The sequence below is a fragment of the Pelodiscus sinensis genome, chromosome 13, assembly GCF_049634645.1.
Source record: "Pelodiscus sinensis isolate JC-2024 chromosome 13, ASM4963464v1, whole genome shotgun sequence".
In the NCBI taxonomy this organism is placed as follows: Eukaryota; Metazoa; Chordata; order Testudines; family Trionychidae; genus Pelodiscus; species Pelodiscus sinensis.
This window is the reverse complement of record NC_134723.1, coordinates 1,101,153-1,126,718: the sequence shown is the minus strand read 5'-3', so window position 1 is coordinate 1,126,718 and position 25,566 is coordinate 1,101,153. Positions and strand designations below refer to the sequence as shown.

Below are 25,566 nucleotides of genomic sequence, written 5' to 3'. Positions count from 1 at the left end.
GGCTGTTGCGGAGAATCCGTCACATGCACCAGTCTCCCAGTCTCGGTGCAGGCTCTAGCAGAGATCTTAGAACTGCTGGCTTGAGTGTCCCTGTCAGGATGGGCCAGCGACTCCCGGCGCTGTCCCTCGCAAGCCTGCAGCTGGGATCGGTAGCAGAGTTGCAGGCACGATGGAGTTTGCCTCCTGGCGTTTTCTATCCGTCCCTGGCGCCTCCCAAGTGGAGCAGGTCACATGGCCCAGTGGCCTGTCCCCGTGTCCCCGTGTCAGCAGCCACGTTCTCGGCTGGTTGGCAGGTTCCAGACGCATCCCTCAGGCGAGTGCTGGGCACCGGGAGAGCCACGGCCCCTGGGCCTCGCTAATTAGCACAGTCCCCGATTAGCCCTTAGCCCCCCCTCCGCCTCCCCGTGTGTCCACACACCCCTGGGCTGCACCCTGAGCCTGGCTCCAGCCTAACACGCCCCCCCCACCCCCGTGTGTCCACACACCCCTGTGCTGCACCCTGAGCCTGGCTCCAGCCTAACACGCCCCCCCCCACCCCCGTGCGTCCACACACCCCTGTGCTGCACCCTGAGCCTGGCTCCAGCCTAACACGCCCCCCACCCCCGTGCGTCCACACACCCCTGTGCTGCACCCTGAGCCTGGCTCCAGCCTAACACGCCCCCCCCACCCCCGTGCGTCCACACACCCCTGTGCTGCACCCTGAGCCTGGCTCCAGCCTAACACGCCCCCCACCCCCGTGTGTCCACACACCCCTGTGCTGCACCCTGAGCCTGGCTCCAGCCTAACACGCCCCCCCCACCCCCGTGTGTCCACACACCCCTGTGCTGCACCCAGAGCCTGGCTCCAGCCTAACATGCCCCCCCCCACCCCCGTGTGTCCACACACCCCTGTGCTGCACCCTGAGCCTGGCTCCAGCCTAACACGCCCCCCCCCACCCCCGTGTGTCCACACACCCCTGTGCTGCACCCTGAGCCTGGCTCCAGCCTAACACGCCCCCCCCCCCCACCCCCGTGCGTCCACACACCCCTGTGCTGCACCCTGAGCCTGGCTCCAGCCTAACACGCCCCCCCCCCACCCCCGTGCGTCCACACACCCCTGTGCTGGCCTCGGTCGTGGGCGACGGGGCTGCAGGCTCCCGTCCGTGTCAAGCTGGGGCCTGGGGGCCGAGGCTTTTCCCTGTGCACGTGGCCTCACGTGGAGCTGGGAGGCCTGCGGCCGAATTCCAGAGCCCCCGGCGGCAGCACCACGCCCAGCGGCACCGGGGCCCCTGGCACCGTCTGGCTCGGCGTCAGGCTGCAGGGCAGAGCATGCCCTAAGCAGGGAGCAAAGCTGATGAGCCAGGAGGTCACCCCTGCTCCAGCCCTGCTGCTCCGGGAGCTCTGCCGCCCTGCCCCAGGACTGTGTGTGCACCGTCGGGGGGTGGGAGCCAGCCTCACCCCCTTCTCCACAGCCTCCTGGGGACCCCTTAGCCCTGCCCCCCATGCGTGGTGGGGGAAGGGCTCTGGGATCCTGGAACACCCTGCCCCCCACAGCCTGGGAACGCCCCTCCCCCCGCAGCAGCAGGGCTGGGGGTTGCCTTCCTCGAACCCCTCCATTGCATGGCAAACTTCCACACGGGGGTGAGAGCCAGCTAGGCCCTGCCCGGGGACACACTGGGGCCCGAGCATTGTCCTGCACCCGAAGGGGAGCCCAGTTCTCAGGCCGGGCAGTGTGCTGGGGCAGCCACCAGGGGGCGCTGAGTCCCGCGGGGAGGGGCAGGGCAGTCGCGTGCCCGTGGTCCTAGACTGGGCACCCCGGGGCAGGGCTGCTTTGAGCCGGGCCTGCGTGCTAGAGCACGGGTCTCCAACCGCTGACCCAGGGGTGCAAATGCAGCCCGGGTGCCCCGACACAGCCGAGCCGCGGGGAGCCTCCCTGGCCCTTGCCCCATGCCTGCCTTCCCCCGCAGCCGTGGACGAGCAGAACAAGCAGACTCAGGCCTATCGGAGCAAGAAGGACAGCTTGGAAGAGCTCGGCAAAGCGCCCGAACCCCTCGGTGAGGCCCTGCCCCCGCGGGGGTCACTCGCTGTTCAGGGGCTGGAGACGCTGGCGCCCAGGCAGGCTGGGGGTGGCACAGACCCAGAGGAGAGAGGCACCGTTCCCGCGCCCCAGGGCGCAGCTGGCCGGGGTATCGGGCTTGGGCTCCCTTTGCTGCCCGCACGGCTCCAGAGCCATGTGACTGCCAGGCCCAGAGCGCAGCCCAGCTGGGTGGCCTCCAGCCACGGGAACACCAGGGCCGCGTGCGACGTGAGCATGCCGTGCAATCGCACGCGCCCTGCACACTCACTGGGGGCTCCGAGCAGTGAGGCCTGGCCCCAGGGGGATCCTGGCCCTCCCAGGGAAATTGACCATCCCTGTGCGGGGCTGGCCGGAGCCGGGAAGCGGACCCCCACCTCGACTCCGGAGCTAAGTAACACCCGGCGCCCCCTGCTGGCAGGAGAGCAGTATGTGCCTGATGCAGCCCTGGGCCCCTGCAGGTGGGCAAGGGGAGGGGGGATTGCGCCCCCCAGGGTCAAAGCTGGGCGAGAAGGGAGAACTGGGTGCAGATTATCAGTGGCCAGGCCGGCCAGGCTGTTGGCCAGGGATTTGGAGAAGATCCAGGCCGTGGGGCAAGCCCCCTTGAAAGCAGCGGATCCCTCCGCGGGGGTGTATGCGTGGTGCAGCGGTGCTGGGGGCTGGGGCTGGGGCCAGATCCAGGGTGCTCGCTGCTGGGCACCGCTGGTGGCTGAAGAGCGTCTCCCTTGGGCCAGCTTCCCGGCGGGGCACGGTGATCTCCACCACGTCCTCCATCTTCCTGGACAGACCGGACAGCTTCAGCGCCGCGCACTTCGCCGAGGACCCCAACACCATGTGAGTAGGCGCCGTGGCCCCGACGCCACCCCCTGAAAGTGGAAACGGAACCCAGGAGTCCTGGCTCTAACCACTAGGACACACTCCCTATCGCAGCACCCAACTTAAGCTCAGTCCAGTCACCGGCAGCCATTCCCCAGCCAGGGCCCCTTTCCCGGACAGTCTCGGGCGGCTCCCTGGACTCTGAAGGGCTGAATGAAGAGGGGTGTTGCGGAGATGGAACTTTCCACTCCTGGAGTGGGAGGGGCTGCTCGAATCCTCTGGTTCGGGACCACCCTGGTGTCTCCCCCGTCCCGCTGACTGCCGCTTGTCCACTGTCTCCTCACCGTGACCTGTGTGTGCGTCATAACGGGCGGGCTGGCAGCCAGCTGCTTGCGGGAGTGCGTCATGTGTGTCGTGCGCGCTGGGGGTGCGGTGTGCAAGGTGGCAGCCTTGTGTCATGTGTTCAGTGTGTGCATGCAGGCGCAGTGTGCAAGCAGCCTTGTGTCATGTGTGCTGTTTGTGCGTGCGGGCACGGTGTGCAAGGTGGCAGCCTTGTGTCATGTGTGTCGTGTGTGCTGCGGGTGCGGTGTGCAAGGTGGCAGCCTTGTGTCATGTGTGCCGTGTGTGCTGCGGGTGCGGTGTGCAAGGTGGCAGCCTTGTGTCATGTGTGCCGTGTGTGCTGCGGGTGCGGTGTGCAAGGTGGCAGCCTTGTGTCATGTGTGTCGTGTGCGCTGTGGGCGCGGTGTCCAAGGTGGCAGCCTTGTGTCATGTGTCCCGTGTGTGCTGTGGGCGCGGTGTCCAAGGTGCCAGCCTTGTGTCGTGTGCCGTGTGTGCGCTGCGGGTGCAGTGTGCAAGGTGGCAGCTTTGTGTCATGTGTGCCGTGTGTGCGCTGCAGGCGCGGTGTCCAAGGTGCCAGCCTTGTGTCGTGTGCCGTGTGTGCACTGCGGGTGCAGTGTGCAAGATGGCAGCCTTGTGTCATGTGTCCCGTGTGTGCGTGCGGGCCCGGTGTGCAAGGTGGCAGCCTTGTGTCATGTGTGCCGTGTGTGCGCTGCGGGCGCAGTGTGCAAGGTGGCAGCCTTGAGTCATGTGTGCCGTGTGTGCTGTGGGCGTGGTGTGCAATGAGCCTTGTGTCATGTATGCAGTGTGCGCTGTGGGCGTGGTGTGCAATCAGCCTTGTGTCATGTGTGCCGTGTGCGCTGCGGTCGTGGTGTGCAATCAGCCTTGTGTCATGTGTGCCGTGTGTGCGTGCGGGCCCGGTGTGCAAGGTGGCAGCTTTGTGTCATGTGTGCCGTGTGTGCGTGCGGGCCCGGTGTGCAAGGTGGCAGCTTTGTGTCATGTGTGCCGTGTGCGTGCGGGCCCGGTGTGCAAGGTGGCAGCTTTGTGTCATGTGTGCCGTGTGTGCGTGCGGGCCCGGTGTGCAAGGTGGCAGCTTTGTGTCATGTGTGCCGTGTGTGCGTGCGGGCCCGGTGTGCAAGGTGGCAGCTTTGTGTCATGTGTGCCGTGTGTGCGTGCGGGCCCTGTGTGCAAGGTGGCAGCTTTGTGTCATGTGTGCCGTGTGTGCGTGCGGGCCCGGTGTGCAAGGTGGCAGCTTTGTGTCATGTGTGCCGTGTGTGCGTGCGGGCCCTGTGTGCAAGGTGGCAGCTTTGTGTCATGTGTGCCGTGTGTGCGTGCGGGCCCGGTGTGCAAGGTGGCAGCTTTGTGTCATGTGTGCCGTGTGTGCGTGCGGGCCCGGTGTGCAAGGTGGCAGCTTTGTGTCATGTGTGCCGTGTGTGCGTGCGGGCCCGGTGTGCAAGGTGGCAGCTTTGTGTCATGTGTGCCGTGTGTGCGTGCGGGCCCGGTGTGCAAGGTGGCAGCTTTGTGTCATGTGTGCCGTGTGTGCGTGTGGGCCCGGTGTGCAAGGTGGCAGCTTTGTGTCATGTGTGCCGTGTGTGCGTGCGGGCCCGGTGTGCAAGGTGGCAGCTTTGTGTCATGTGTGCCGTGTGTGCGTGTGGGCCCGGTGTGCAAGGTGGCAGCTTTGTGTCATGTGTGCCGTGTGCGCTGCGGGCCCGGTGTGCAAGGCCTTTCGGCTGGGCTCTGCAAGGGCACCTGGGCTACGCCCTCAGCTCCCCTTCGGGAGGCGGGGCCGCTGGCTTGCGGGAACGGATTCTGGATCTGAGGACGGCCGGACGTGGGAAGGTGTCTGGCTCGGGCTGGCTGCCTGCCGTCCCTGGGGAGCGCAGTGTCCCACCAGCTCAGGGCTGCCCCTCTCCTCGCAGAACCCCCAGTGCTGGGGATCTTCAGGGCGCGCGATGTCCCAGCCAGGCCAGCACCTGGAGTCGGCTCCATCACCTGGCCTGCTACCTCGTTAAACGGCCCAGTAACGAGCCTGGCTCTGATTCGCTGGTGCTGGCGTGAGTCTGGAGGCCGTTCCCTGCAGTCGTGGGAATACAGCCAGACGTGGGGCAAACGAGAGCGGGGCGGGCCGGGCGATCGGCTCGTTCTCTGCGAGCGGCCCCTGGCGGCTGGTGGCCCTGAGCCGTGCCGGGGTAGGGGCAGAGTGCCCGGGCCTGGGCGCACGAGTGCTCCTTCGGCACAGGCCTGCAGCCCGGGCATAGCGGGACTGGAACCTGGCGCTGACACCACTGACGGCCAATCACACGTGGCCGTGACACCACTGACAGCCAATCCCGTTGTTGCTGGCGTTCCGCAGCCCCCATGACAAATGTCGGGGCTGCTCCAAGGGACATTTCGGCAAAGGGCCCGAGAGATCCCCTCTGCTGCCCCGGGCCGTGTCCCGCCTCCCGTCCCGCCTCCCCTGTGTCCCGCCTCCCGTCCCGCCTCCCGTCCCACCTCCCCTGTGTCCCGCCTCCCCTGTGTCCCGCCTCCCGTCCCACCTCCCCTGTCCCACCTCCCCTGTGTCCCACCTCCCCTGTGCTGCTTGCAGACAGTTCTCCGAAAGGTGCGTCATGAACAACTACTTCGGCATCGGCCTGGACGCCAAGATCTCTCTGGAGTTCAACAACAAGCGGGACGAGCACCCCAAAAAGTGCAGGTAGGCTCAGAGCCCCGGCCAGCGAGCCCCCTTGGTTACTGGTCTCCCACCGCACCAGGAGTCCCCTCTAGAGACACCCTGCCCAGGGCTCTTTGGCCAGGCCTGCACAAGGAGGCTTTACCCAGATCGACCTTAGGTAAGGTGCAAGCCCCACTGGCGCGGACACATCTCCCCCCGCCAAGCTGCGCTCGCAGCCTCGTGACACCGGGACACGCCCACATGGCCACCGCCAGCCCAGACGTGTCCGCACCAGGGGCCTGTGCCGGCGAGGCCCGTCGGTCCCGTCGCATGCCCACGGGCAGGAGTCTGCAGTGTAGACAGAGCCTCGGTGACCTCACTCTGAGGCCCTTCTCCCCCGCCGCTCCCAGCCTGGGTGCATGTGCTGACCCCCCTGGTACCTGCAAAGCCGCCCTCGGTCTCCAGGGGAGACCTGCAGCAGCCAGGGGCTACAAGCCTCCCAGCCAGGGTGTAAACTCTGGGGGGCGCTCAGCTCCCACACCCCCTGCGCTGCACGTGAAGCCTGCTACTCAGTCTCCAAGAGGGATCAAGCGCTGGCCAAGCAGCCAGAATGCCCACGTGTTATATGGAGCGCTCGTTGCCCGGGAGACAGCCTCTTCATCCCCATTCTGCAGATGGGGAAACTGAGGCACAGTGGGACAGCACCTTACCTAAGGTCACCTGACAGGCTAGTAGCAGGAACAGAGCTCAGGTTTTTGGAGTCCCAGTCTAGCACCCGAGCCCCTAGGCCGCACTGCCTCCTGGAGAAAGAGGAGGAGGCTCAGAAGAGTGGCACTATTTGGTTTGGTGAGGAGCCAAGCTGCTGAGGGGAGCTGAGAATGAGGCGTCCCTTGCACTTGTTCTCCTGCTTAGGGAGACCTTCAGTGACACTGAAAGGCAGCACATTAAAACCCAAGCAAAGGAAATACTTTTGCGTAAGACACGATGAACCTGTGGAACTCACTGCCACTGGATAGTGTGGAGGCATAAATACCAGGCTTCGCCATCGCTGCCCACGAGAGCCTAGCTCCAGTACGTCTGTTAGTCTGAGGGTGCCACAGGGCTCCTCGGCGCTTTGGAGATAGCGATCCCCTTGGGCGGGATTTTACACGCAGGGCGACAAACCCTTCCTGTTCAGGGCCCCCCAGCTATCGCCTGGGGTGGGGATGGGGGAAGGCAGCAGGTCCCTGGGCAGGTTGCTCCATACTGGCCGCTAGTGAGCAGGCCGTGGGACTCGGCTGTCGGCCCGACCCGGTGACGTCTGGCACCGGTGACTTGTCTAATTTGCATATTGAGAAGCCCTGGTCATTGCACGGCCGTGAGGAGCCGGGGCTGGAGCGCGGGTGGGCCCTGGGCTTGGAGCTGTCTGCAGGCCTGTGCTCGTGCAGATCCTAGGTGTGGGGCCCGGGGACCCGGCCGGTTAGCGGCCTGGCTCAGGGCTGGCCTCTCTCCCCTGGCCCGGCTGCAGCAGTCGCACCAAGAACATGATGTGGTACGGCGTGCTGGGGACCAAGGAGCTCCTGCAGCGGACCTACAAGAACCTGGAGCAGCGAGTCCAGCTGGAGGCGAGTGGAGGAGGCGCCAGGGCGGGACCTGCCCAGCTCGGGCCCGCTGCGATCGCTGGGAGGCTGCCAGGCCAGACCACGCTCCGTTCTCAGGCCTCCGGGCTGGTCCCGGGCCCTGCTTGCTGCTTGCTCCCACCCCAGGAACCGTGGCCATATGCCGGGGCCCACGCCGAGCCAGCCACTGGCTGCCGGGCAGGCGTCCGGGAGAGCCGGGCGGGAGACGGGCTGCCCCGCTCGCCAGCGCAGCACCAGCGGGCAGTGCCGGGCAGCTGCTGGGGGGCGGCGGGAGCAGGCGCAGGAGGGGGTGCAGAGGCTCCTGCTTCCTCTTGGGTGGCTGGGGCAGCCGGCAGAGTGGGATAGTTGAGGGGGCGGGAGGGCCGGCAGCATGGGACAGCCAGCGGGGCGGGAGGCCACGGGGAGGGGCTGGCGGGGAGGGGGCGGGAGGCCACGGGGAGGGGCCGACGGGGAGGGGCCGGCGGGGCGGGAGGCCACGGGGAGGGGCCGGTGGGGCGGGAGGCCACGGGGAGGGGCCGGCGGGGCGGGAGGCCACGGGGAGGGGCCGGAGAGGTGGGAGGCCACGGGGAGGGGCCGGCGGGGCGGGAGTCCACGGGGAGGGGCCGGCGGGGCGGGAGGCCACGGGGAGGGGCCGGAGAGGCGGGAGGCCACGGGGAGGGGCCGGCGGGGCGGGAGGCCACGGGGAGGGGCCGGCGGGGCGGGAGGCCACGGGGCGGGGCCAGCGGGGAGGGGCCAGCGGGGCGGGAGGCCGACGGGGAGGGGCCGGCGGGGCGGGAGGCCACGGGGAGGGGCCGGAGAGGTGGGAGGCCACGGGGAGGGGCCGGCGTGGCGGGAGTCCACGGGGAGGGGCCGGCGGGGCGGGAGGCCACGGGGAGGGGCCGGAGAGGCGGGAGGCCACGGGGAGGGGCCGGCGGGGCGGGAGGCCACGGGGAGGGGCCGGCGGGGCGGGAGGCCACGGGGAGGGGCCGGTGGGGCGGGAGGCCACGGGGAGGGGCCGGCGGGGAGGGGCCGGTGGGGCGGGAGGCCACGGGGAGGGGCTGCCGGGGAGGGGCCGGTGGGGCGGGAGGCCACGGGGAGGGGCTGGCGGGGAGGGGCCGGCGGGGCGGGAGGCCACGGGGAGGGGCCAGTGGGGCGGGAGGCCACGGGGAGGGGCCGACGGGGAGGGGCCGGCGGGGCGGGAGGCCACGGGGAGGGGCCGGCGGGGCGGGAGGCCACGGGGAGGGGCCGGCGGGGCGGGAGGCCACGGGGAGGGGCCGGAGAGGCGGGAGGCCACGGGGAGGGGCCGGCGGGGCGGGAGGCCACGGGGAGGGGCCGGCGGGGCGGGAGGCCACGGGGAGGGGCCGGAGAGGCGGGAGGCCACGGGGAGGGGCCGGCGGGGCGGGAGGCCACGGGGAGGGGCTGGCGGGGCGGGAGGCCACGGGGAGGGGCCGGCGGGGCGGGAGGCCACGGGGAGGGGCCGGCGGGGCGGGAGGCCACGGGGAGGGGCCGGAGAGGCGGGAGGCCACGGGGAGGGGCCGGCGGGGCGGGAGGCCACGGGGAGGGGCCGGCGGGGCGGGAGGCCACGGGGAGGGGCCGGCGGGGCGGGAGGCCACGGGGAGGGGCCGGCGGGGCGGGAGGCCACGGGGAGGGGCCGGCGGGGCGGGAGGCCACGGGGAGGGACCGGCGGGGCGGGAGGCCACGGGGAGGGGCCGGCGGGGCGGGAGGCCACGGGGAGGGGCCGGCGGGGCGGGAGGCCACGGGGAGGGGCCGGAGAGGCGGGAGGCCACGGGGAGGGGCCGGCGGGGCGGGAGGCCACGGGGAGGGGCCGGCGGGGCGGGAGGCCACGGGGAGGGGCCGGCGGGGCGGGAGGGCCGGCGGCGCCAGGCACACACCGAAGGTCCCGGTCCTCCCGTCTGTCTTGCAGTGCGACGGGGTGACCATCTCTCTGCCCAGCCTGCAGGGCATCGCTGTGCTCAACATCCCCAGCTACGCCGGCGGCATCAACTTCTGGGGCGGCACGAAGGAGGGCAGTGTGAGCGCCGGGGCTGGCTGGGCGGGAAGGTGGAAGGGGCCCGGCAGCCTCTGCCAGGAACTGCCGGTCGGCTCTGCCCCAGGCTCCAGCCTCCCGTCCCTGGGTTGGCCCAGGTCCCCCCTGGCTGTGAGGAGACGCTGGGCGGGGAGGCTCACGGGAGGCAGTGCTGCCTAGCAGCTAGAGCAGGGGGCTGGGCCAGCCGGTTTGCAGCCCATCTGTAGGTCTCTGAGTCTGTCCTGTCTGTCCATACACTGCGTGTGTCTGTCCGTTCGGGGGTGTCTGTCTGGCTAGGATGAGGTTCCATTCCATTTCAGACATAGAGAAATGGACAGACAGACGCAGAGACTACCCCCCCCCCCGGCAGACAGACGCACAGACAGAGCCTAGTGGCCCTGCGCAGGGGCACACGCCCACGGCGGGACAGACAGACAGAGCCCGGTGGCCCTGGGTGGGGGGCACACGCTCATGGTGGGACAGACAGACAGAGCCTGGCGGCCCTGGGTGGGGGGTACACGCCCACGGCGGGACAGACAGACAGACAGAGCCGGGCGGCCCTGGGCGGGGGGGGCGCACGCCCACGGCGGGACAGACAGACAGAGCCCGGTGGCCCTGGGTGGGGGGCACACGCTCATGGTGGGACAGACAGACAGACAGAGCCTGGCGGCCCTGGGTGGGGGGTGCACGCCCACGGCGGGACAGACAGACAGACAGAGCCGGGCGGCCCTGGGCGGGGGGGGCGCACGCCCGCGGCGGGACAGACAGACAGACAGAGCCCGGGGCCCTGGGCGGGGGGCACACGTCCACGGCGGGACAGACAGACAGACAGAGCCCGGCGGCCCTGGGTGGGGGGCACACCCGCGGCGGGACAGACAGACAGTTCCCGGGGCCCTGGGCGGGGGGGGGCACGCCCGCGGCGGGACAGACAGACAGTTCCTGGGGCGTGGCTCACACAGGCTGTGCTGCTCCCACAGAACTTCGGGGCGCCCTCCTTCGACGACAAGAAGCTGGAGGTGGTGGCCGTGTTCGGCAGTATCCAGATGGCCATGTCGCGGGTCATCAACCTGCAGCATCACCGCATCGCCCAGGTGGGGCAGCCCCTGCCGCCCGTCTGCACCCCCCTCCGGGGCCTGCGGGGGTGGGGGAGCAGCTCTGGGCAGGAGAGGCTGCAGGAGGGCAGGGGTGGGAGACAGGCCCCTGGCCTGTGGGGGTGGGACCAGGGGTCGTCAGTGGGGCTGGTGGGTGGGCAGGGGGCTCCATGTGGGGGCCACTCATTTGTGGGGCCCTAAGCCAGGCCTCACCGGGTTTTGGGGGCCTACGCCCCTGTGTGTGCGGGGGGGGGACACTGAAAGCCTAGGCCCCTGTGTGTGCGGGGGGGGGACACTGAAAGCCTAGGCCCCTCTGTGTGCAGCTGGCGGGGGACGTGGCTCTGCCGGGGGGGCGGGCGCAGCTGGCGGGGGACGTGGCTCTGCGGGGGGGGCGGGCGCAGCTGGCGGGGGACGTGGCTCTGCCGGGGGGGCGGGCGCAGCTGGCGGGGGACGTGGCTCTGCCGGGGGGGCGGGCGCAGCTGGCGGGGGACGTGGCTCTGCCGGGGGGGCGGGCGCAGCTGGCGGGGGACGTGGCTCTGCCGGGGGGGCGGGCGCAGCTGGCGGGGGACGTGGCTCTGCCGGCGGGGCGGGCGCAGCTGGCGGGGGACGTGGCTCTGCCGGGGGGGCGGGCGCAGCTGGCGGGGGACGTGGCTCTGCCGGCGGGGCGGGCGCAGCTGGCGGGGGACGTGGCTCTGCCGGGGGGGGCGGGCGCAGCTGGCGGGGGACGTGGCTCTGCCGGGGGGGCGGGCGCAGCTGGCGGGGGACGTGGCTCTGCTGGGGGGGGCGGGCGCAGCTGGCGGGGGACGTGGCTCTGCCGGGGGGGCGGGTGCAGCTGGCGGAGGACGTGGCTCTGCCGGGGGGGCGGGTGCAGCTGGCGGGGGACGTGGCTCTGCCGGGGGGGGCGGGCGCAGCTGGCGGGGGACGTGGCTCTGCTTGGGGGGGCGGGCGCAGCTGGCGGGGGACGTGGCTCTGCTGGGGGGGCGGGCGCAGCTGGCGGGGGACGTGGCTCTGCTGGGGGGGCGGGCGCAGCTGGCGGGGGACGTGGCTCTGCCGGGGGGGCGGGCGCAGCTGGCGGAGGACGTGGCTCTGCCCGCTTGCCGTGGCATCTCAGCCAGCACTTCCCTGGCACCAGGCTGAGGCCGAGCCCCTGTACCTGGGGCCTTGGGGGCCCGTGACTGGGCCGCGCGTGCCCCTGGCTGCCTGGTGCCAGCCTCTCCTGTGCTTGCCGGGCAGTGTCGGATGGTGACGATCACAATCCGGGGAGACGAGGGCGTCCCAGTGCAGGTGGACGGAGAAGCCTGGATCCAGCCTCCCGGCATCATCAAAATCCAACACAAGAACCGAGCCCAGATGCTGACGCGAGACAGGGTGAGCGCCGCCGGCTGCCTGGGCTGCAGGGGGCAAGGAGAGTTGTTGCTAGGGCGCCCCAGCTCTCAGCCGCGGAACAGGAGGGCCTCAGGCGAGCCCTGTCCTCCGGGCGAGCGCGGGCCCTCGAGCCGAGGCTGGCTGGGCGGGTGAGAGATCCCGCAGCCCCTCTCCCAAAGAGACTGAAGAGATTCCGGTGCGGGTAGCTAGAGTCGCCGATAACATCTGCCCCGTTCCACCCCAGAGCTGGCTGCATTTCAGTGCTGGGCGCAGTGCCCGGTGCGTGCCAGTGTCTGCAGATTGCATGGCAGGTGCCCAGCCCTCTCCTAGCACCGTGGCATTGAGCTCGGAGCCCGGGGCGCCCAGTGTGCCAGGAGCGTCGGGGGCTGAGCCCCTGCCCTGCTGCCAGTGCTGTTAGTAGCAGGGCTGCCTTGTCTCTGCAGGCCTTTGAGAGCACGCTGAAGTCGTGGGAGGACAAGCAGAAGGGCGAGGGCTATAGAGCCCCGGCGCGGCCTCGCCTGAACTCCCAGCAGTCCATGGAGTACCTGACCGACGAGGAGTACGCCCAGATGCAGCAGCTGGCTCAGGCTGCAGACACCCTCATCGCCAGGTGAGCTGTGGGGCGGGTGTGGGGGGCAGCTGGCGGGGGTAGGAGGAAACTCCTTGCGCTGCCCAGTGGCGCCCCCTGGGGTGGGGAAGGAGCAGTGCGGCTCAGTGGCGCCCCCTGGGGTGGGGAAGGAGCAGTGCGGCTCAGTGGCGCCCCCTGGGGGTGGGGAAGGAGCAGTGCGGCTCAGTGGCGCCCCCTGGGGGTGGGGAAGGAGCAGTGCGGCTCAGTGGCGCCCCCTGGGGGTGGAGAAGGAGCAGTGCGGCTCAGTGGCGCCCCATGAGGGTGGGGAAGGAGCAGTGCGGCTCAGTGGCGCCCCCTGGGGGTGGGGAAGGAGCAGTGCGGCTCAGTGGCGCCCCCTGGGGGTGGGGAAGGAGCAGTGCGGCTCAGCGGCGCCCCCTGGGGGTGGGGAAGGAGCAGTGTGGCTCAGCGGCGCCCCCTGGGGGTGGGGACAGAGCGGTGCGGCTCAGTGGCGCCCCCTGGGGGTGGGGAAGGAGCAGTGCGGCTCAGTGGTGCCCCCTGGGGGTGGGGAAGGAGCGGTGCGGCTCAGCAGCGCCCCCTGGGGGTGGGGAAGGAGCGGTGCGGCTCAGCGGCGCCCCCTGGGGGTGGAGAAGGAGCCGTGCGGCTCAGCAGCGCCCCCTGGGGGTGGGGAAGGAGCGGTGCGGCTCAGCAGCGCCCCCTGGGGGTGGGGAAGGAGCGGTGCGGCTCAGCGGCGCCCCCTGGGGGTGGGGAAGGAGCAGTGTGGCTCAGCAGCGCCCCCTGGGGGTGGGGAAGGAGCCGTGCGGCTCAGCAGCGCCCCCTGGGGGTGGGGAAGGAGCGGTGCGGCTCAGCAACGCCCCCTGGGGGTGGGGAAGGAGCGGTGCGGCTCAGCGGCGCCCCCTGGGGGTGGGGAAGGAGCAGTGTGGCTCAGCAGCGCCCCCTGGGGGTGGGGAAGGAGCCGTGCGGCTCAGCAGCGCCCCCTGGGGGTGGGGAAGGAGCGGTGCGGCTCAGCAACGCCCCCTGGGGGTGGGGAAGGAGCGGTGCGGCTCAGCGGCGCCCCCTGGGGGTGGGGACAGAGCGGTGCGGCTCAGCAGCGCCCCCTGGGGGTGGGGAAGGAGCGGTGCGGCTCAGCAGCGCCCCCTGGGGGTGGGGAAGGAGCCGTGCGGCTCAGCAGCGCCCCCTGGGGGTGGGGAAGGAGCAGTGTGGCTCAGTGGCGCCCCCTGGGGGTGGGGAAGGAGCAGTGTGGCTCAGTGGCGCCCCCTGGGGGTGGGGACAGAGCGGTGCGGTTCAGCAGCGCCCCCTGGGGGTGGGGAAGGAGCAGTGTGGCTCAGTGGCGCCCCCTGGGGGTGGGGAAGGAGCAGTGTGGCTCAGTGGCGCCCCCTGGGGGTGGGGACAGAGCGGTGCGGTTCAGCAGCGCCCCCTGGGGGTGGGGAAGGAGCAGTGTGGCTCAGCAGCGCCCCCTGGGGGTGGAGAAGGAGCCGTGCGGCTCAGCAGCGCCCCCTGGGGGTGGAGAAGGAGCCGTGCGGCTCAGCAGCGCCCCCTGGGGGTGGAGAAGGAGCCGTGCGGCTCAGTGGCGCCCCATGAGGGTGGGGAAGGAGCAGTGCGGCTCAGTGGCGCCCCCTGGGGGTGGGGAAGGAGCAGTGCGGCTCAGTGGCGCCCCCTGGGGGTGGGGAAGGAGCAGTGCGGCTCAGCAGCGCCCCCTGGGGGTGGAGAAGGAGCAGTGCGGCTCAGTGGCGCCCCATGAGGGTGGGGAAGGAGCAGTGCGGCTCAGTGGCGCCCCCTGGGGGTGGGGAAGGAGCAGTGCGGCTCAGTGGCGCCCCCTGGGGGTGGGGAAGGAGCAGTGTGGCTCAGCGGCGCCCCCTGGGGGTGGGGACAGAGCGGTGCGGCTCAGTGGCGCCCCCTGGGGGTGGGGAAGGAGCAGTGCGGCTCAGTGGTGCCCCCTGGGGGTGGGGAAGGAGCGGTGCGGCTCAGCAGCGCCCCCTGGGGGTGGGGAAGGAGCGGTGCGGCTCAGCGGCGCCCCCTGGGGGTGGAGAAGGAGCCGTGCGGCTCAGCAGCGCCCCCTGGGGGTGGGGAAGGAGCGGTGCGGCTCAGCAGCGCCCCCTGGGGGTGGGGAAGGAGCGGTGCGGCTCAGCGGCGCCCCCTGGGGGTGGGGAAGGAGCAGTGTGGCTCAGCAGCGCCCCCTGGGGGTGGGGAAGGAGCCGTGCGGCTCAGCAGCGCCCCCTGGGGGTGGGGAAGGAGCGGTGCGGCTCAGCAACGCCCCCTGGGGGTGGGGAAGGAGCGGTGCGGCTCAGCGGCGCCCCCTGGGGGTGGGGACAGAGCGGTGCGGCTCAGCAGCGCCCCCTGGGGGTGGGGAAGGAGCGGTGCGGCTCAGCAGCGCCCCCTGGGGGTGGGGAAGGAGCCGTGCGGCTCAGCAGCGCCCCCTGGGGGTGGGGAAGGAGCAGTGTGGCTCAGTGGTGCCCCCTGGGGGTGGGGAAGGAGCAGTGTGGCTCAGTGGCGCCCCCTGGGGGTGGGGACAGAGCGGTGCGGTTCAGCAGCGCCCCCTGGGGGTGGGGAAGGAGCAGTGTGGCTCAGTGGCGCCCCCTGGGGGTGGGGAAGGAGCAGTGTGGCTCAGTGGCGCCCCCTGGGGGTGGGGACAGAGCGGTGCGGTTCAGCAGCGCCCCCTGGGGGTGGGGAAGGAGCAGTGTGGCTCAGCAGCGCCCCCTGGGGGTGGAGAAGGAGCCGTGCGGCTCAGCAGCGCCCCCTGGGGGTGGAGAAGGAGCCGTGCGGCTCAGGAGCGCCCCCTGGGGGTGGAGAAGGAGCCGTGCGGCTCAGCAGCGCCCCCTGGGGGTGGGGAAGGAGCCGTGTGGCTCAGCAGTGCCCCCTGGGGGTGGGGAAGGAGCCGTGCGGCTCAGCAGCGCCCCCTGGGGGTGGAGAAGGAGCCATGCGGCTCAGCAGCGCCCCCTGGGGGTGGAGAAGGAGCCGTGTGGCTCAGCAGCGCCCCCTGGGGGTGGAGAAGGAGCCGTGCGGCTCAGCAGCGCCCCCTGCTCAGAGGCGCCCCCTGGGGGAGATGGATTGGTGCTGATGGGCTGTGCAGAAGGGCTCTTCTTCCCAGCTCTCGGGCTGGTAGCTGTGCAATGGCTGAGAGGTGCCCCAATCTGGGGGCCCTGCTCTCCCACCTGGATCCAGTACCCCACCCCCAGGAGAGGTGGGACCCATCAGACCATGGGCTCAGGGTGCTGAGTCTCTAGGGCTGCTCCGCAGGTGTCTGCGCAGGGACGCACCAATGGGAGGGAGGTTCCCTCCCTGCACATGGAGCCTGGGCTACCTCCCAGGTCCTGGGGGGGGGGGGGCTGTGAACGCCCTTCAGCTCCTTCCTCTGCTTCCCTGCAGGATCCGGGAGGCAGCCAAGAGCCACAAAGCCATGGAGCAGGAGCTGGCCCATGCTGTGAATGCTTGTTCCCTGGCCCTGAGCGAGGCCCTGCCCAGCAAAGGCAACAGCGGGCCCGAGGTGAGGGGGCAGGAGGGTGGGGGATGGGCAGCGGGCCCGAGGTGAGGGGGCAGGAAGGTGGGGGATGGGCAGTGGGCCCGAGGTGAGGGGGCAGGAGGGTGGGGGATGGGCAGCGGGCCCGAGGTGAGGGGGCAGGAGGGTGGGGGATGGGCAGCGGGCCCGGGGCGAGGGGGCAGGAGGGTGGGAGATGGGCAGTGGGCCCGAGGTGAGGGGGCAGGAGGGTGGGGGTTGGGCAGCGGGCCCGAGGTGAGGGGGCAGGAGGGTGGGGGTTGGGCAGTGGGCCCGAGGTGAGGGGGCAGGAGGGTGGGGGTTGGGCAGTGGGCCCGAGGTGAGGGGGCAGGAGGGTGGGGGATGGGCAGTGGGCCCGGGGCGAGGGGGCAGGAGGGTGGGGGTTGGGCAGTGGGCCCGAGGTGAGGGGGCAGGAGGGTGGGGGATGGGCAGTGGGCCCGAGGTGAGGGGGCAGGAGGGTGGGGGATGTGCAGCGGGCCCGAGGTGAGGGGGCAGGAGGGTGGGGGATGGGCAGCGGGCCCGAGGTGATGGGGCAGGAGGGTGGGGGATGGGCAGCGGGCCCAAGGTGAGGGGGCAGGAGGGTGGGGGATGGGCAGTGGGCCCGAGGTGAGGGGGCAGGAGGGTGGGGGATGGGCAGCGGGCCCGAGGTGAGGGGGCAGGAGGGTGGGGGATGGGCAGTGGGCCCGAGGTGAGGGGGCAGGAGGGTGGGGGATGGGCAGCGGGCCCGAGGTGAGGGGGCAGGAGGGTGGGGGATGGGCAGCGGGCCCGAGGTGAGGGGGCAGGAGGGTGGGGGATGGGCAGCGGGCCCGAGGTGAGGGGGCAGGAGGGTGGGGGATGGGCAGCGGGCCCGAGGTGAGGGGGCAGGAGGGTGGGGGATGGGCAGTGGGCCCGAGGTGAGGGGGCAGGAGGGTGGGGGATGGGCAGCGGGCCTGGGGCGAGGGGACAGGAGGGCGGGGGATGGGCAGTGGGCCCGGGGCGAGGGGGCAGGAGGGCGGGGGGTGCATGCGGTCTGGCGCAGGTGAGTGGCTGCACAGGCCGAGTCCATCACCGTGGCATCGTGGCCTTAGTGCTCACAGAGCGATTACTGCGCCCAGGCAGCACCTCGGGCAGCCAGACCAGGGCAGTGGACGGGCGCCTTGTCCCTCGGCACTGCTCCTACCTGTGGGCCTGTGTGACGGCGCGTTGGGGTTTTCCCGTCTCCTGCACCCCCGTAATGGCACGAACAGACTCCCCCAGCCAGTAGAATAGAGGGAGTTTATTGCCTCTCCAGGACACAGCACAGCACAGATGTCATCTGGTTACAGGAACCAGGCCTAGGATGCCTCAGCCCCCCTTGAGATGGGGGCTGGCTGGGCCCCTAAATCCCAGCCCCCTCCCTAGCTCCTTCTCCCCTGCTTCCTAGACAGAAACTAACTCCCTTCCAGCCCTGCCCCCCAGCCAGGGGCAGCTTCCCACTTTCCTTTGTTCCGCTCCCTGGGGGGTAGCTGGTCAGACAGGTTGGGAGCCCCCTTGCATAGTGACTCATCCCCTGCCCTGCTGGGCCGTGCTGCAGTCAGCAGCCAGTGGGGGTCACCCACAGCCCACCGCCCAGCATAGCAACCGGCAAGGTACCCCCCACTACGTCACAGCCTGCTCCCTGACCTGACCTCTCTCTCCTCTGCCCCCCAGTTCCTGAGCAGAAACGCGGCCGTGGACGTGTCCGTGAGTGCGAGAGCCCTTTACACGGAGACCAGAGCTTTTCTGGAGGGGAAGCTGGTGAGTGCACGGCTGGGGAGGGGGCTGCTGGGGCTGCTTCGGGAGACTCCCTTCCTTGCATGAGCCCCCTTGCGTTCAGCGGGAAGAGCAGAGTCCAGGGCGGGGGCGGAGCCGAGCCGGCCAGGCAGGGACTGGTCTCTGTCCCGGCGGGGACCCCGACGGCGAAGGCAGGCGTCCTGCCGGTACCCCGGGCGGCAGCTCAGTGCCCCTGCTCCCCAGCGGTGCCCGCAGTGAGCTCTGCAGGGGGCACTAACGGCTCCCTCCCTCCCGGCCCTGCAGCAGCTGGACTCCCCGCAGCAAGAGGAGGGGCTGCAGACAGCCCTCAGCACCGTCAGCCAGGAGCTCCAGAAGCTGCCCGACATCCACTGGCTGGCGCCCATCATCAACTCTGCCGAGGAGGTGGGTACCTGGCTGCTCAGGCTCTTCCTCCTCCCGCTGCCAGCAGGAGCCTGCCTGGCACCGTCACAGCTGGGGAGGGAAAGGCAGCGAGACCTAGTGAGCGGAGCTGGAGACTCAATGAGCCCTTGCAAACAGAATGGGCCTAGGGCGTCCCCACGGACTGCAAGAGCTGCCCCCCCCCCTTGGCTGGCCTCCCCCTGCCCCGAGCCTGCAGTTAGCTCTGCCCCAGCAGACTCTGCCTGGGCCCTCATGGGCCGGCCTCAGTGCCAGGGCCTCCGCGTGTGAGCTGTTCCTGGCAGGGGCCCGGGGCGCGAGAGCCTCGCTGGGCAGGGGCAGGGTCACTGGGGAGTCCGGGGCTCTGGGGGGCCCGAGAGGAGAGTCGGGCTGGCGGGGCCCAGACCCAGCGGAAGAAGCAGGCCTGGATTTCTGCCCCCGGGCCTGCAGCAAAGAGGCGCTAGTGGCTCCATTGGCGCGCTGGTGTGGGCCGGTGCGGGGTCCCCTGGGCGGGGGCAGCGCCTCTCAGCGGCAGGGAGCGCCGTCGCTGTGCCTTGCGGGCAGGGGCCTGACCCGCTCCCGTGAGCCCAGGGCCACGCACGGCACCTTCCTGCCGTCGCAGCTCGTTGAGGGGCAGGGGCCCTGCCCACATTGCAGCTCTGGGCGGGGGCTGGCAGGCCTGGGCACAGCCCGGGCAGAGCCATGCGGCTGGCGGAGGGCGGTGCGCGTCCCACGAATGTGGGCTCGTGACCCTAATGGCTGCTCCTCTGCCGGCCTCGGGCCTAGGAGAGCTCCGGGAGCAGCAGCAAGGGCAGCCTGAAGCTGTGGATCAACATTCCCAAGCCCAAGAGGGACAAGGAGAAGGCTCAGAAGCCGAAATCCAGCAGCCTGGCCCCAGGTAACCCTCTGCCAGCCAGGGACCTGCTGTGCTGGCACCCAGGAACTGCCCTGCAGCCAGAGCAAGTCGGGACCACGGGGCTGGACCTGCCACTTGCTCCGTGGCCTGAGCCTGCCGGGACGTGGCTCGGGGGTGTGGGCTGCCCGCTCCGTGTGGCAGCACTCTCGGGCCGGGTGGAGCCGCTGGGTGGTGCCATGCCCACCTGGCAGGCTGGCTCGTCTGGCGCCCTGGAGCCGGCAGGGCTGCAGCGTCGGGAAAGGGAACCGGGGCCCCTTTGAGCCCGGGGCTGGCAGTGGGCGACGGGGGGGGGGGGGGGCGCGGCGGGGAGCCTCCACCCGCAGCCAGAGGGATGCTGAGCCGGCCAGGGGAGTAGAAGGTTTCATTGGGGCAGCGATGTCAGCACAGGAGCCAGGGTCCTCTCGGGGGGAGGGGCTTCACCCCGTCCTTGGTCGAAAACATCCTCACTCCTAGTCCAGCTGAGACTGCCTCTTCCGTTGTCCTTCCGGGCCCAGGTGTTACCTGCTGCCGCCGGGGCCTCAGGGTGTGAGAGGCTGCCCAGATGTCCCCAGCGAGTCACAGCCAGCTAGTGCTGCAGGGCCTGGGGAAACTGAGGCACGCACACCCCCCACACAGCGTTGCTACAGAGGACACATAGAACCCCAAACGCAACGCCAGCGCGAGCATGGGATTACAAAAGCAGACAGCCCCCTGCCATGTCACACAAGGGGGCACTGGGGAGTCTCTCGACACTCTCCGGGTCCCCGGCACTGGCCACTGAGGGCAGACGGGACGCTGGACGGGACGGACCTTTGGACTGACCCCGCCTGGCCGCTCTGACGCCTTCGCCAGCATCTTTCGTGGCAGCGCCGGGGCCATGGAGGGGAACGTGGGGCGCGAGGTTCTGCCTCCCGGCCCCCGTGACGAGGGTGTGTAGGGGCGGGCTCTGCCCCGTGGGACTCTGCGGGAAAAGCAGGGGGGGAACCCCCTTTCCTGGGTTCGAGGGAGCCTCTCAGTCACCCCGGCCTTTGCCCTCTCCCGGGGCGCTCCGCGGGCGCGACAGCAGCCTCTGCTGCCCATTGGCAGGGCCGAGCCTGCGCCGGCCGAGCTAAGGCGCCTGGCCCTTTGCCGACATCTGGCTCCGGGTAGCGCGTTAGAGTCTGGGACTCAGAGAGCTCGGTGCCACGCAGCAGCCCCCATGCTCCCAGGGGCCAGCTCTGCCCCCGTCACCCCGCCACGCTCCCAGGGACCAGCTCTGCACCCGTCACCCCGCCGCGCTCCCAGGGGCCAGCTCTGCCCCCGTCACCCCGCAGCGCTCCCAGGGGCCAGCTCTGCCCCCGTCACCCCCGCCGTGCTCCCAGGGGCCAGCTCTGCACCCGTCACCCCGCCACGCTCCCAGGGGCCAGCTCTGCCCCCGTCACCCCGCAGCGCTCCCAGGGGCCAGCTCTGCCCCCGTCACCCCGCCGCGCTCCCAGGGGCCAGCTCTGCACCCGTCACCCCCCCGCCGTGCTCCCCGCGGCCCTCAGGGGCCAGCTCTGCACCCGTCACCCCCCCGCCGTGCTCCCTGCGGCTCTCAGGGGCCAGCTCTGCACCCGTCACCCCCCCGCCGTGCTCCCCGCGGCTCTCAGGGGCCAGCTCTGCACCCGTCACCCCCCCGCCGTGCTCCCCGCGGCTCCCAGGGGCCAGCTCTGCCCCCGTCACCCCCCCCGCCGTGCTCCCCGCGGCTCCCAGGGGCCAGCTCTGCCCCCGTCACCCCGCCACGCTCCCAGGGGCCAGCTCTGCCCCCGTCACCCCGCCACGCTCCCAGGGACCAGCTCTGCACCCGTCACCCCGCCGCGCTCCCAGGGGCCAGCTCTGCCCCCGTCACCCCCGCCGTGCTCCCAGGGGCCAGCTCTGCACCCGTCACCCCGCCACGCTCCCAGGGGCCAGCTCTGCCCCCGTCACCCCGCAGCGCTCCCAGGGGCCAGCTCTGCCCCCGTCACCCCCGCCGTGCTCCCAGGGGCCAGCTCTGCACCCGTCACCCCGCCACGCTCCCAGGGGCCAGCTCTGCCCCCATCACCCCGCAGCGCTCCCAGGGGCCAGCTCTGCCCCCGTCACCCCCGCCGTGCTCCCAGGGGCCAGCTCTGCACCCGTCACCCCGCAGCGCTCCCAGGGGCCAGCTCTGCCCCCGTCACCCCGCCACGCTCCCAGGGACCAGCTCTGCACCCGTCACCCCGCCGCGCTCCCAGGGGCCAGCTCTGCCCCCGTCACCCCCGCCGTGCTCCCAGGGGCCAGCTCTGCACCCGTCACCCCGCCACGCTCCCAGGGGCCAGCTCTGCCCCCGTCACCCCGCAGCGCTCCCAGGGGCCAGCTCTGCCCCCGTCACCCCGCAGCGCTCCCAGGGGCCAGCTCTGCCCCCGTCACCCCGCAGCGCTCCCAGGGGCCAGCTCTGCCCCCGTCACCCCCGCCGTGCTCCCAGGGGCCAGCTCTGCACCCGTCACCCCGCAGCGCTCCCAGGGGCCAGCTCTGCCCCCGTCACCCCCGCAGCGCTCCCAGGGGCCAGCTCTGCCCCCGTCACCCCCGCAGCGCTCCCAGGGGCCAGCTCTGCACCCGTCGCCCCGCCGCGCTCCCAGGGGCCAGCTCTGCACCCGTCACCCCGCCGTGCTCCCAGGGGCCAGCTCTGCACCCGTCGCCCCGCCGCGCTCCCAGGGGCCAGCTCTGCACCCGTCACCCCGCAGCGCTCCCAGGGGCCAGCTCTGCACCCGTCGCCCCGCCGCGCTCCCAGGGGCCAGCTCTGCACCCGTCACCCCGCCGCGCTCCCAGGGGCCAGCTCTGCCCCCGTCACCCCGCAGCGCTCCCAGGGGCCAGCTCTGCCCCCGTCACCCCCGCCGTGCTCCCAGGGGCCAGCTCTGCACCCGTCACCCCGCCACGCTCCCAGGGGCCAGCTCTGCCCCCGTCACCCCGCAGCGCTCCCAGGGGCCAGCTCTGCCCCCGTCACCCCGCCGCGCTCCCAGGGGCCAGCTCTGCACCCGTCACCCCCCCGCCGTGCTCCCCGCGGCCCTCAGGGGCCAGCTCTGCACCCGTCACCCCCCCGCCGTGCTCCCTGCGGCTCTCAGGGGCCAGCTCTGCACCCGTCACCCCCCCGCCGTGCTCCCCGCGGCTCTCAGGGGCCAGCTCTGCACCCGTCACCCCCCCGCCGTGCTCCCCGCGGCTCCCAGGGGCCAGCTCTGCCCCCGTCACCCCCCCCGCCGTGCTCCCCGCGGCTCCCAGGGGCCAGCTCTGCCCCCGTCACCCCGCCACGCTCCCAGGGGCCAGCTCTGCCCCCGTCACCCCGCCACGCTCCCAGGGACCAGCTCTGCACCCGTCACCCCGCCGCGCTCCCAGGGGCCAGCTCTGCCCCCGTCACCCCCGCCGTGCTCCCAGGGGCCAGCTCTGCACCCGTCACCCCGCCACGCTCCCAGGGGCCAGCTCTGCCCCCGTCACCCCGCAGCGCTCCCAGGGGCCAGCTCTGCCCCCGTCACCCCCGCCGTGCTCCCAGGGGCCAGCTCTGCACCCGTCACCCCGCCACGCTCCCAGGGGCCAGCTCTGCCCCCATCACCCCGCAGCGCTCCCAGGGGCCAGCTCTGCCCCCGTCACCCCCGCCGTGCTCCCAGGGGCCAGCTCTGCACCCGTCACCCCGCAGCGCTCCCAGGGGCCAGCTCTGCCCCCGTCACCCCGCCACGCTCCCAGGGACCAGCTCTGCACCCGTCACCCCCGCCGCGCTCCCAGGGGCCAGCTCTGCCCCCGTCACCCCCGCCGTGCTCCCAGGGGCCAGCTCTGCACCCGTCACCCCGCCACGCTCCCAGGGGCCAGCTCTGCCCCCGTCACCCCGCAGCGCTCCCAGGGGCCAGCTCTGCCCCCGTCACCCCGCAGCGCTCCCAGGGGCCAGCTCTGCCCCCGTCACCCCGCAGCGCTCCCAGGGGCCAGCTCTGCCCCCGTCACCCCCGCCGTGCTCCCAGGGGCCAGCTCTGCACCCGTCACCCCGCAGCGCTCCCAGGGGCCAGCTCTGCCCCCGTCACCCCCGCAGCGCTCCCAGGGGCCAGCTCTGCCCCCGTCACCCCCCGCAGCGCTCCCAGGGGCCAGCTCTGCACCCGTCGCCCCGCCGCGCTCCCAGGGGCCAGCTCTGCACCCGTCACCCCGCCGTGCTCCCAGGGGCCAGCTCTGCACCCGTCGCCCCGCCGCGCTCCCAGGGGCCAGCTCTGCACCCGTCACCCCCGCAGCGCTCCCAGGGGCCAGCTCTGCACCCGTCGCCCCGCCGCGCTCCCAGGGGCCAGCTCTGCACCCGTCGCCCCGCAGCGCTCCCAGGGGCCAGCTCTGCCCCCGTCGCCCCGCCGCGCTCCCAGGGGCCAGCTCTGCACCCGTCACCCCCCGCCGTGCTCCCAGGGGCCAGCTCTGCACCCGTCGCCCCGCCGCGCTCCCAGGGGCCAGCTCTGCCCCCGTCACCCCCCCGCCGTGCTCCCCGCGGCTCCCAGGGGCCAGCTCTGCCCCCGTCACCCCCCCCCGCCGTGCTCCCCGCGGCTCTCAGGGGCCAGCTCTGCACCCCCACCCCCGCCGTGCTCCCCGCGGCTCCCAGGGGCCAACTCTGCCCCCGTCACCCCCCCCCGCCGTGCTCCCCGCGGCTCTCAGGGGCCAGCTCTGCACCCGTCACCCCCCCCGCCGTGCTCCCCGCGGCTCCCAGGGGCCAGCTCTGCACCCGTCACCCCCCCCCGCCGTGCTCCCCGCGGCTCTCAGGGGCCAGCTCTGCACCCGTCACCCCCCCCGCCATGCTCCCCGCGGCTCCCAGGGGCCAGCTCTGCACCCGTCACCCCCCCCCGCCGTGCTCCCCGCGGCTCTCAGGGGCCAGCTCTGCACCCCCACCCCCGCCGTGCTCCCCGCGGCTCCCAGGGGCCAGCTCTGCCCCCGTCACCCCCCCCCGCCGTGCTCCCCGCGGCTCTCAGGGGCCAGCTCTGCACCCGTCACCCCCCCGCCGTGCTCCCCGCGGCTCCCAGGGGCCAGCTCTGCACCCGTCACCCCCCCCCGCCGTGCTCCCCGCGGCTCTCAGGGGCCAGCTCTGCACCCGTCACCCCCCCCCGCCATGCTCCCCGCGGCTCCCAGGGGCCAGCTCTGCACCCGTCACCCCCCCCGCCGTGCTCCCCGCGGCTCCCAGGGGCCAGCTCTGCACCCGTCCCCCCCCCCCCCCGCCGTGCTCCCCGCGGCTCCCAGGGGCCAGCTCTGCACCCGTCCCCCCCCCCCCCCGCCGTGCTCCCCGCGGCTCCCAGGAGCCAGCTCTGCCCCCGTCACCCCCCCCGCCGTGCTCCCCGCGGCTCCCATGGGCCAGCTCTGCACCCGTCACCCCCCCCCGCCGTGCTCCCCGCGGCTCTCAGGGGCCAGCTCTGCCCCCGTCACCCCCCCCGCCGTGCTCCCCGCGGCTCCCAGGGGCCAGCTCTGCCCCCGTCACCCCCCCCCCGCCGTGCTCCCCGCGGCTCTCAGGGGCCAGCTCTGCACCCGTCACCCCCCCCCCGCCGTGCTCCCCGCGGCTCCCAGGGGCCAGCTCTGCACCCGTCACCGCCCCCCCCGCCGTGCTCCCCGCGGCTCCCAGGGACCAGCTCTGCACCCGTCACCCCCCCCCGCCGTGCTCCCCGCGGCTCCCATGGGCCAGCTCTGCACCCGTCACCCCCCCCCGCCGTGCTCCCCGCGGCTCTCAGGGGCCAGCTCTGCCCCCGTCACCCCCCCCCGCCGTGCTCCCCGCGGCTCCCAGGGGCCAGCTCTGCCCCCGTCACCCCCCCCGCCGTGCTCCCCGCGGCTCCCAGGGGCCAGCTCTGCCCCCGTCACCCCCCCCGCCGTGCTCCCCGCGGCTCCCAGGGGCCAGCTCTGCCCCCGTCACCCCCCCCCCGCCGTGCTCCCCGCGGCTCCCAGGGGCCAGCTCTGCACCCGTCACCCCCCCCCGCCGTGCTCCCCGCGGCTCCCAGGGGCCAGCTCTGCACCCCCCCCGCCCGCCGTGCTCCCCGCGGCTCCCAGGGGCCAGCTCTGCCCCCGTGTGACGGCACGTTGGGGGTTCCCCGTCTCCTGCACCCCGAAATGGCACAAACAGACTGTACCAGCCAGTGGAATTGAGGGTGGTTTATTGCTCCTCCAGCACAGCGCAGCACAGATGTAATCTGGTTACAGGAACTGGGCTAGGAGGCCTCAGGCCCCCTTGAGATGGGGGAGACTGGGCCCCTAAACTCCAGCTCCTCTCCCTAGGCTGTCTCCTCCATCCTCCCAGACAGCCACCAACCAACTCACCCACTTCCAGCCCTGCCCCCCAGTCAGGGCCGCATTCACCTTCCTTTGTTCCTCTCCATGGGGGGTGTCTGGCCACTGGTTCAACCAGTTTGGCCTTACCTCTGCCTAGCGAGGTTTTCCCTGCTGGGTCTTGCTCCAGACAGCAGGGGTCACCACAGCCCAGCAAGTACCCCCACTACGTCACACCCCGTCACCCCCCCCCCCCGCCGTGCTCCCCGCGGCTCT

General features: G+C 72.5%; 1 protein-coding gene across 6 annotated transcripts in view; it reads left to right on the top strand.

The window, feature by feature from the left end:
- DGKK (diacylglycerol kinase kappa) overlaps window positions 1-25,566 on the top strand; it is an 86,798-nt gene that overhangs the window by 54,637 nt on the left and 6,595 nt on the right. For 5 of the 6 annotated variants that reach the window (XM_075896544.1, XM_075896545.1, XM_075941282.1 and 2 more), the window contains 12 exons: window positions 1,946-2,032; window positions 2,787-2,886; window positions 5,792-5,899; window positions 7,365-7,461; window positions 9,380-9,487; window positions 10,459-10,572; window positions 11,806-11,940; window positions 12,381-12,547; window positions 15,890-16,007; window positions 17,685-17,771; window positions 18,051-18,170; window positions 18,951-19,062. In XM_075896544.1, the coding sequence (XP_075752659.1) occupies window positions 1,946-2,032; window positions 2,787-2,886; window positions 5,792-5,899; window positions 7,365-7,461; window positions 9,380-9,487; window positions 10,459-10,572; window positions 11,806-11,940; window positions 12,381-12,547; window positions 15,890-16,007; window positions 17,685-17,771; window positions 18,051-18,170; window positions 18,951-19,062 (1,353 nt within the window). The remainder of the gene's footprint in view (window positions 1-1,945; window positions 2,033-2,786; window positions 2,887-5,791; window positions 5,900-7,364; window positions 7,462-9,379; window positions 9,488-10,458; window positions 10,573-11,805; window positions 11,941-12,380; window positions 12,548-15,889; window positions 16,008-17,684; window positions 17,772-18,050; window positions 18,171-18,950; window positions 19,063-25,566) is intronic. The other variant, XM_075896543.1, reaches the window with a different exon arrangement.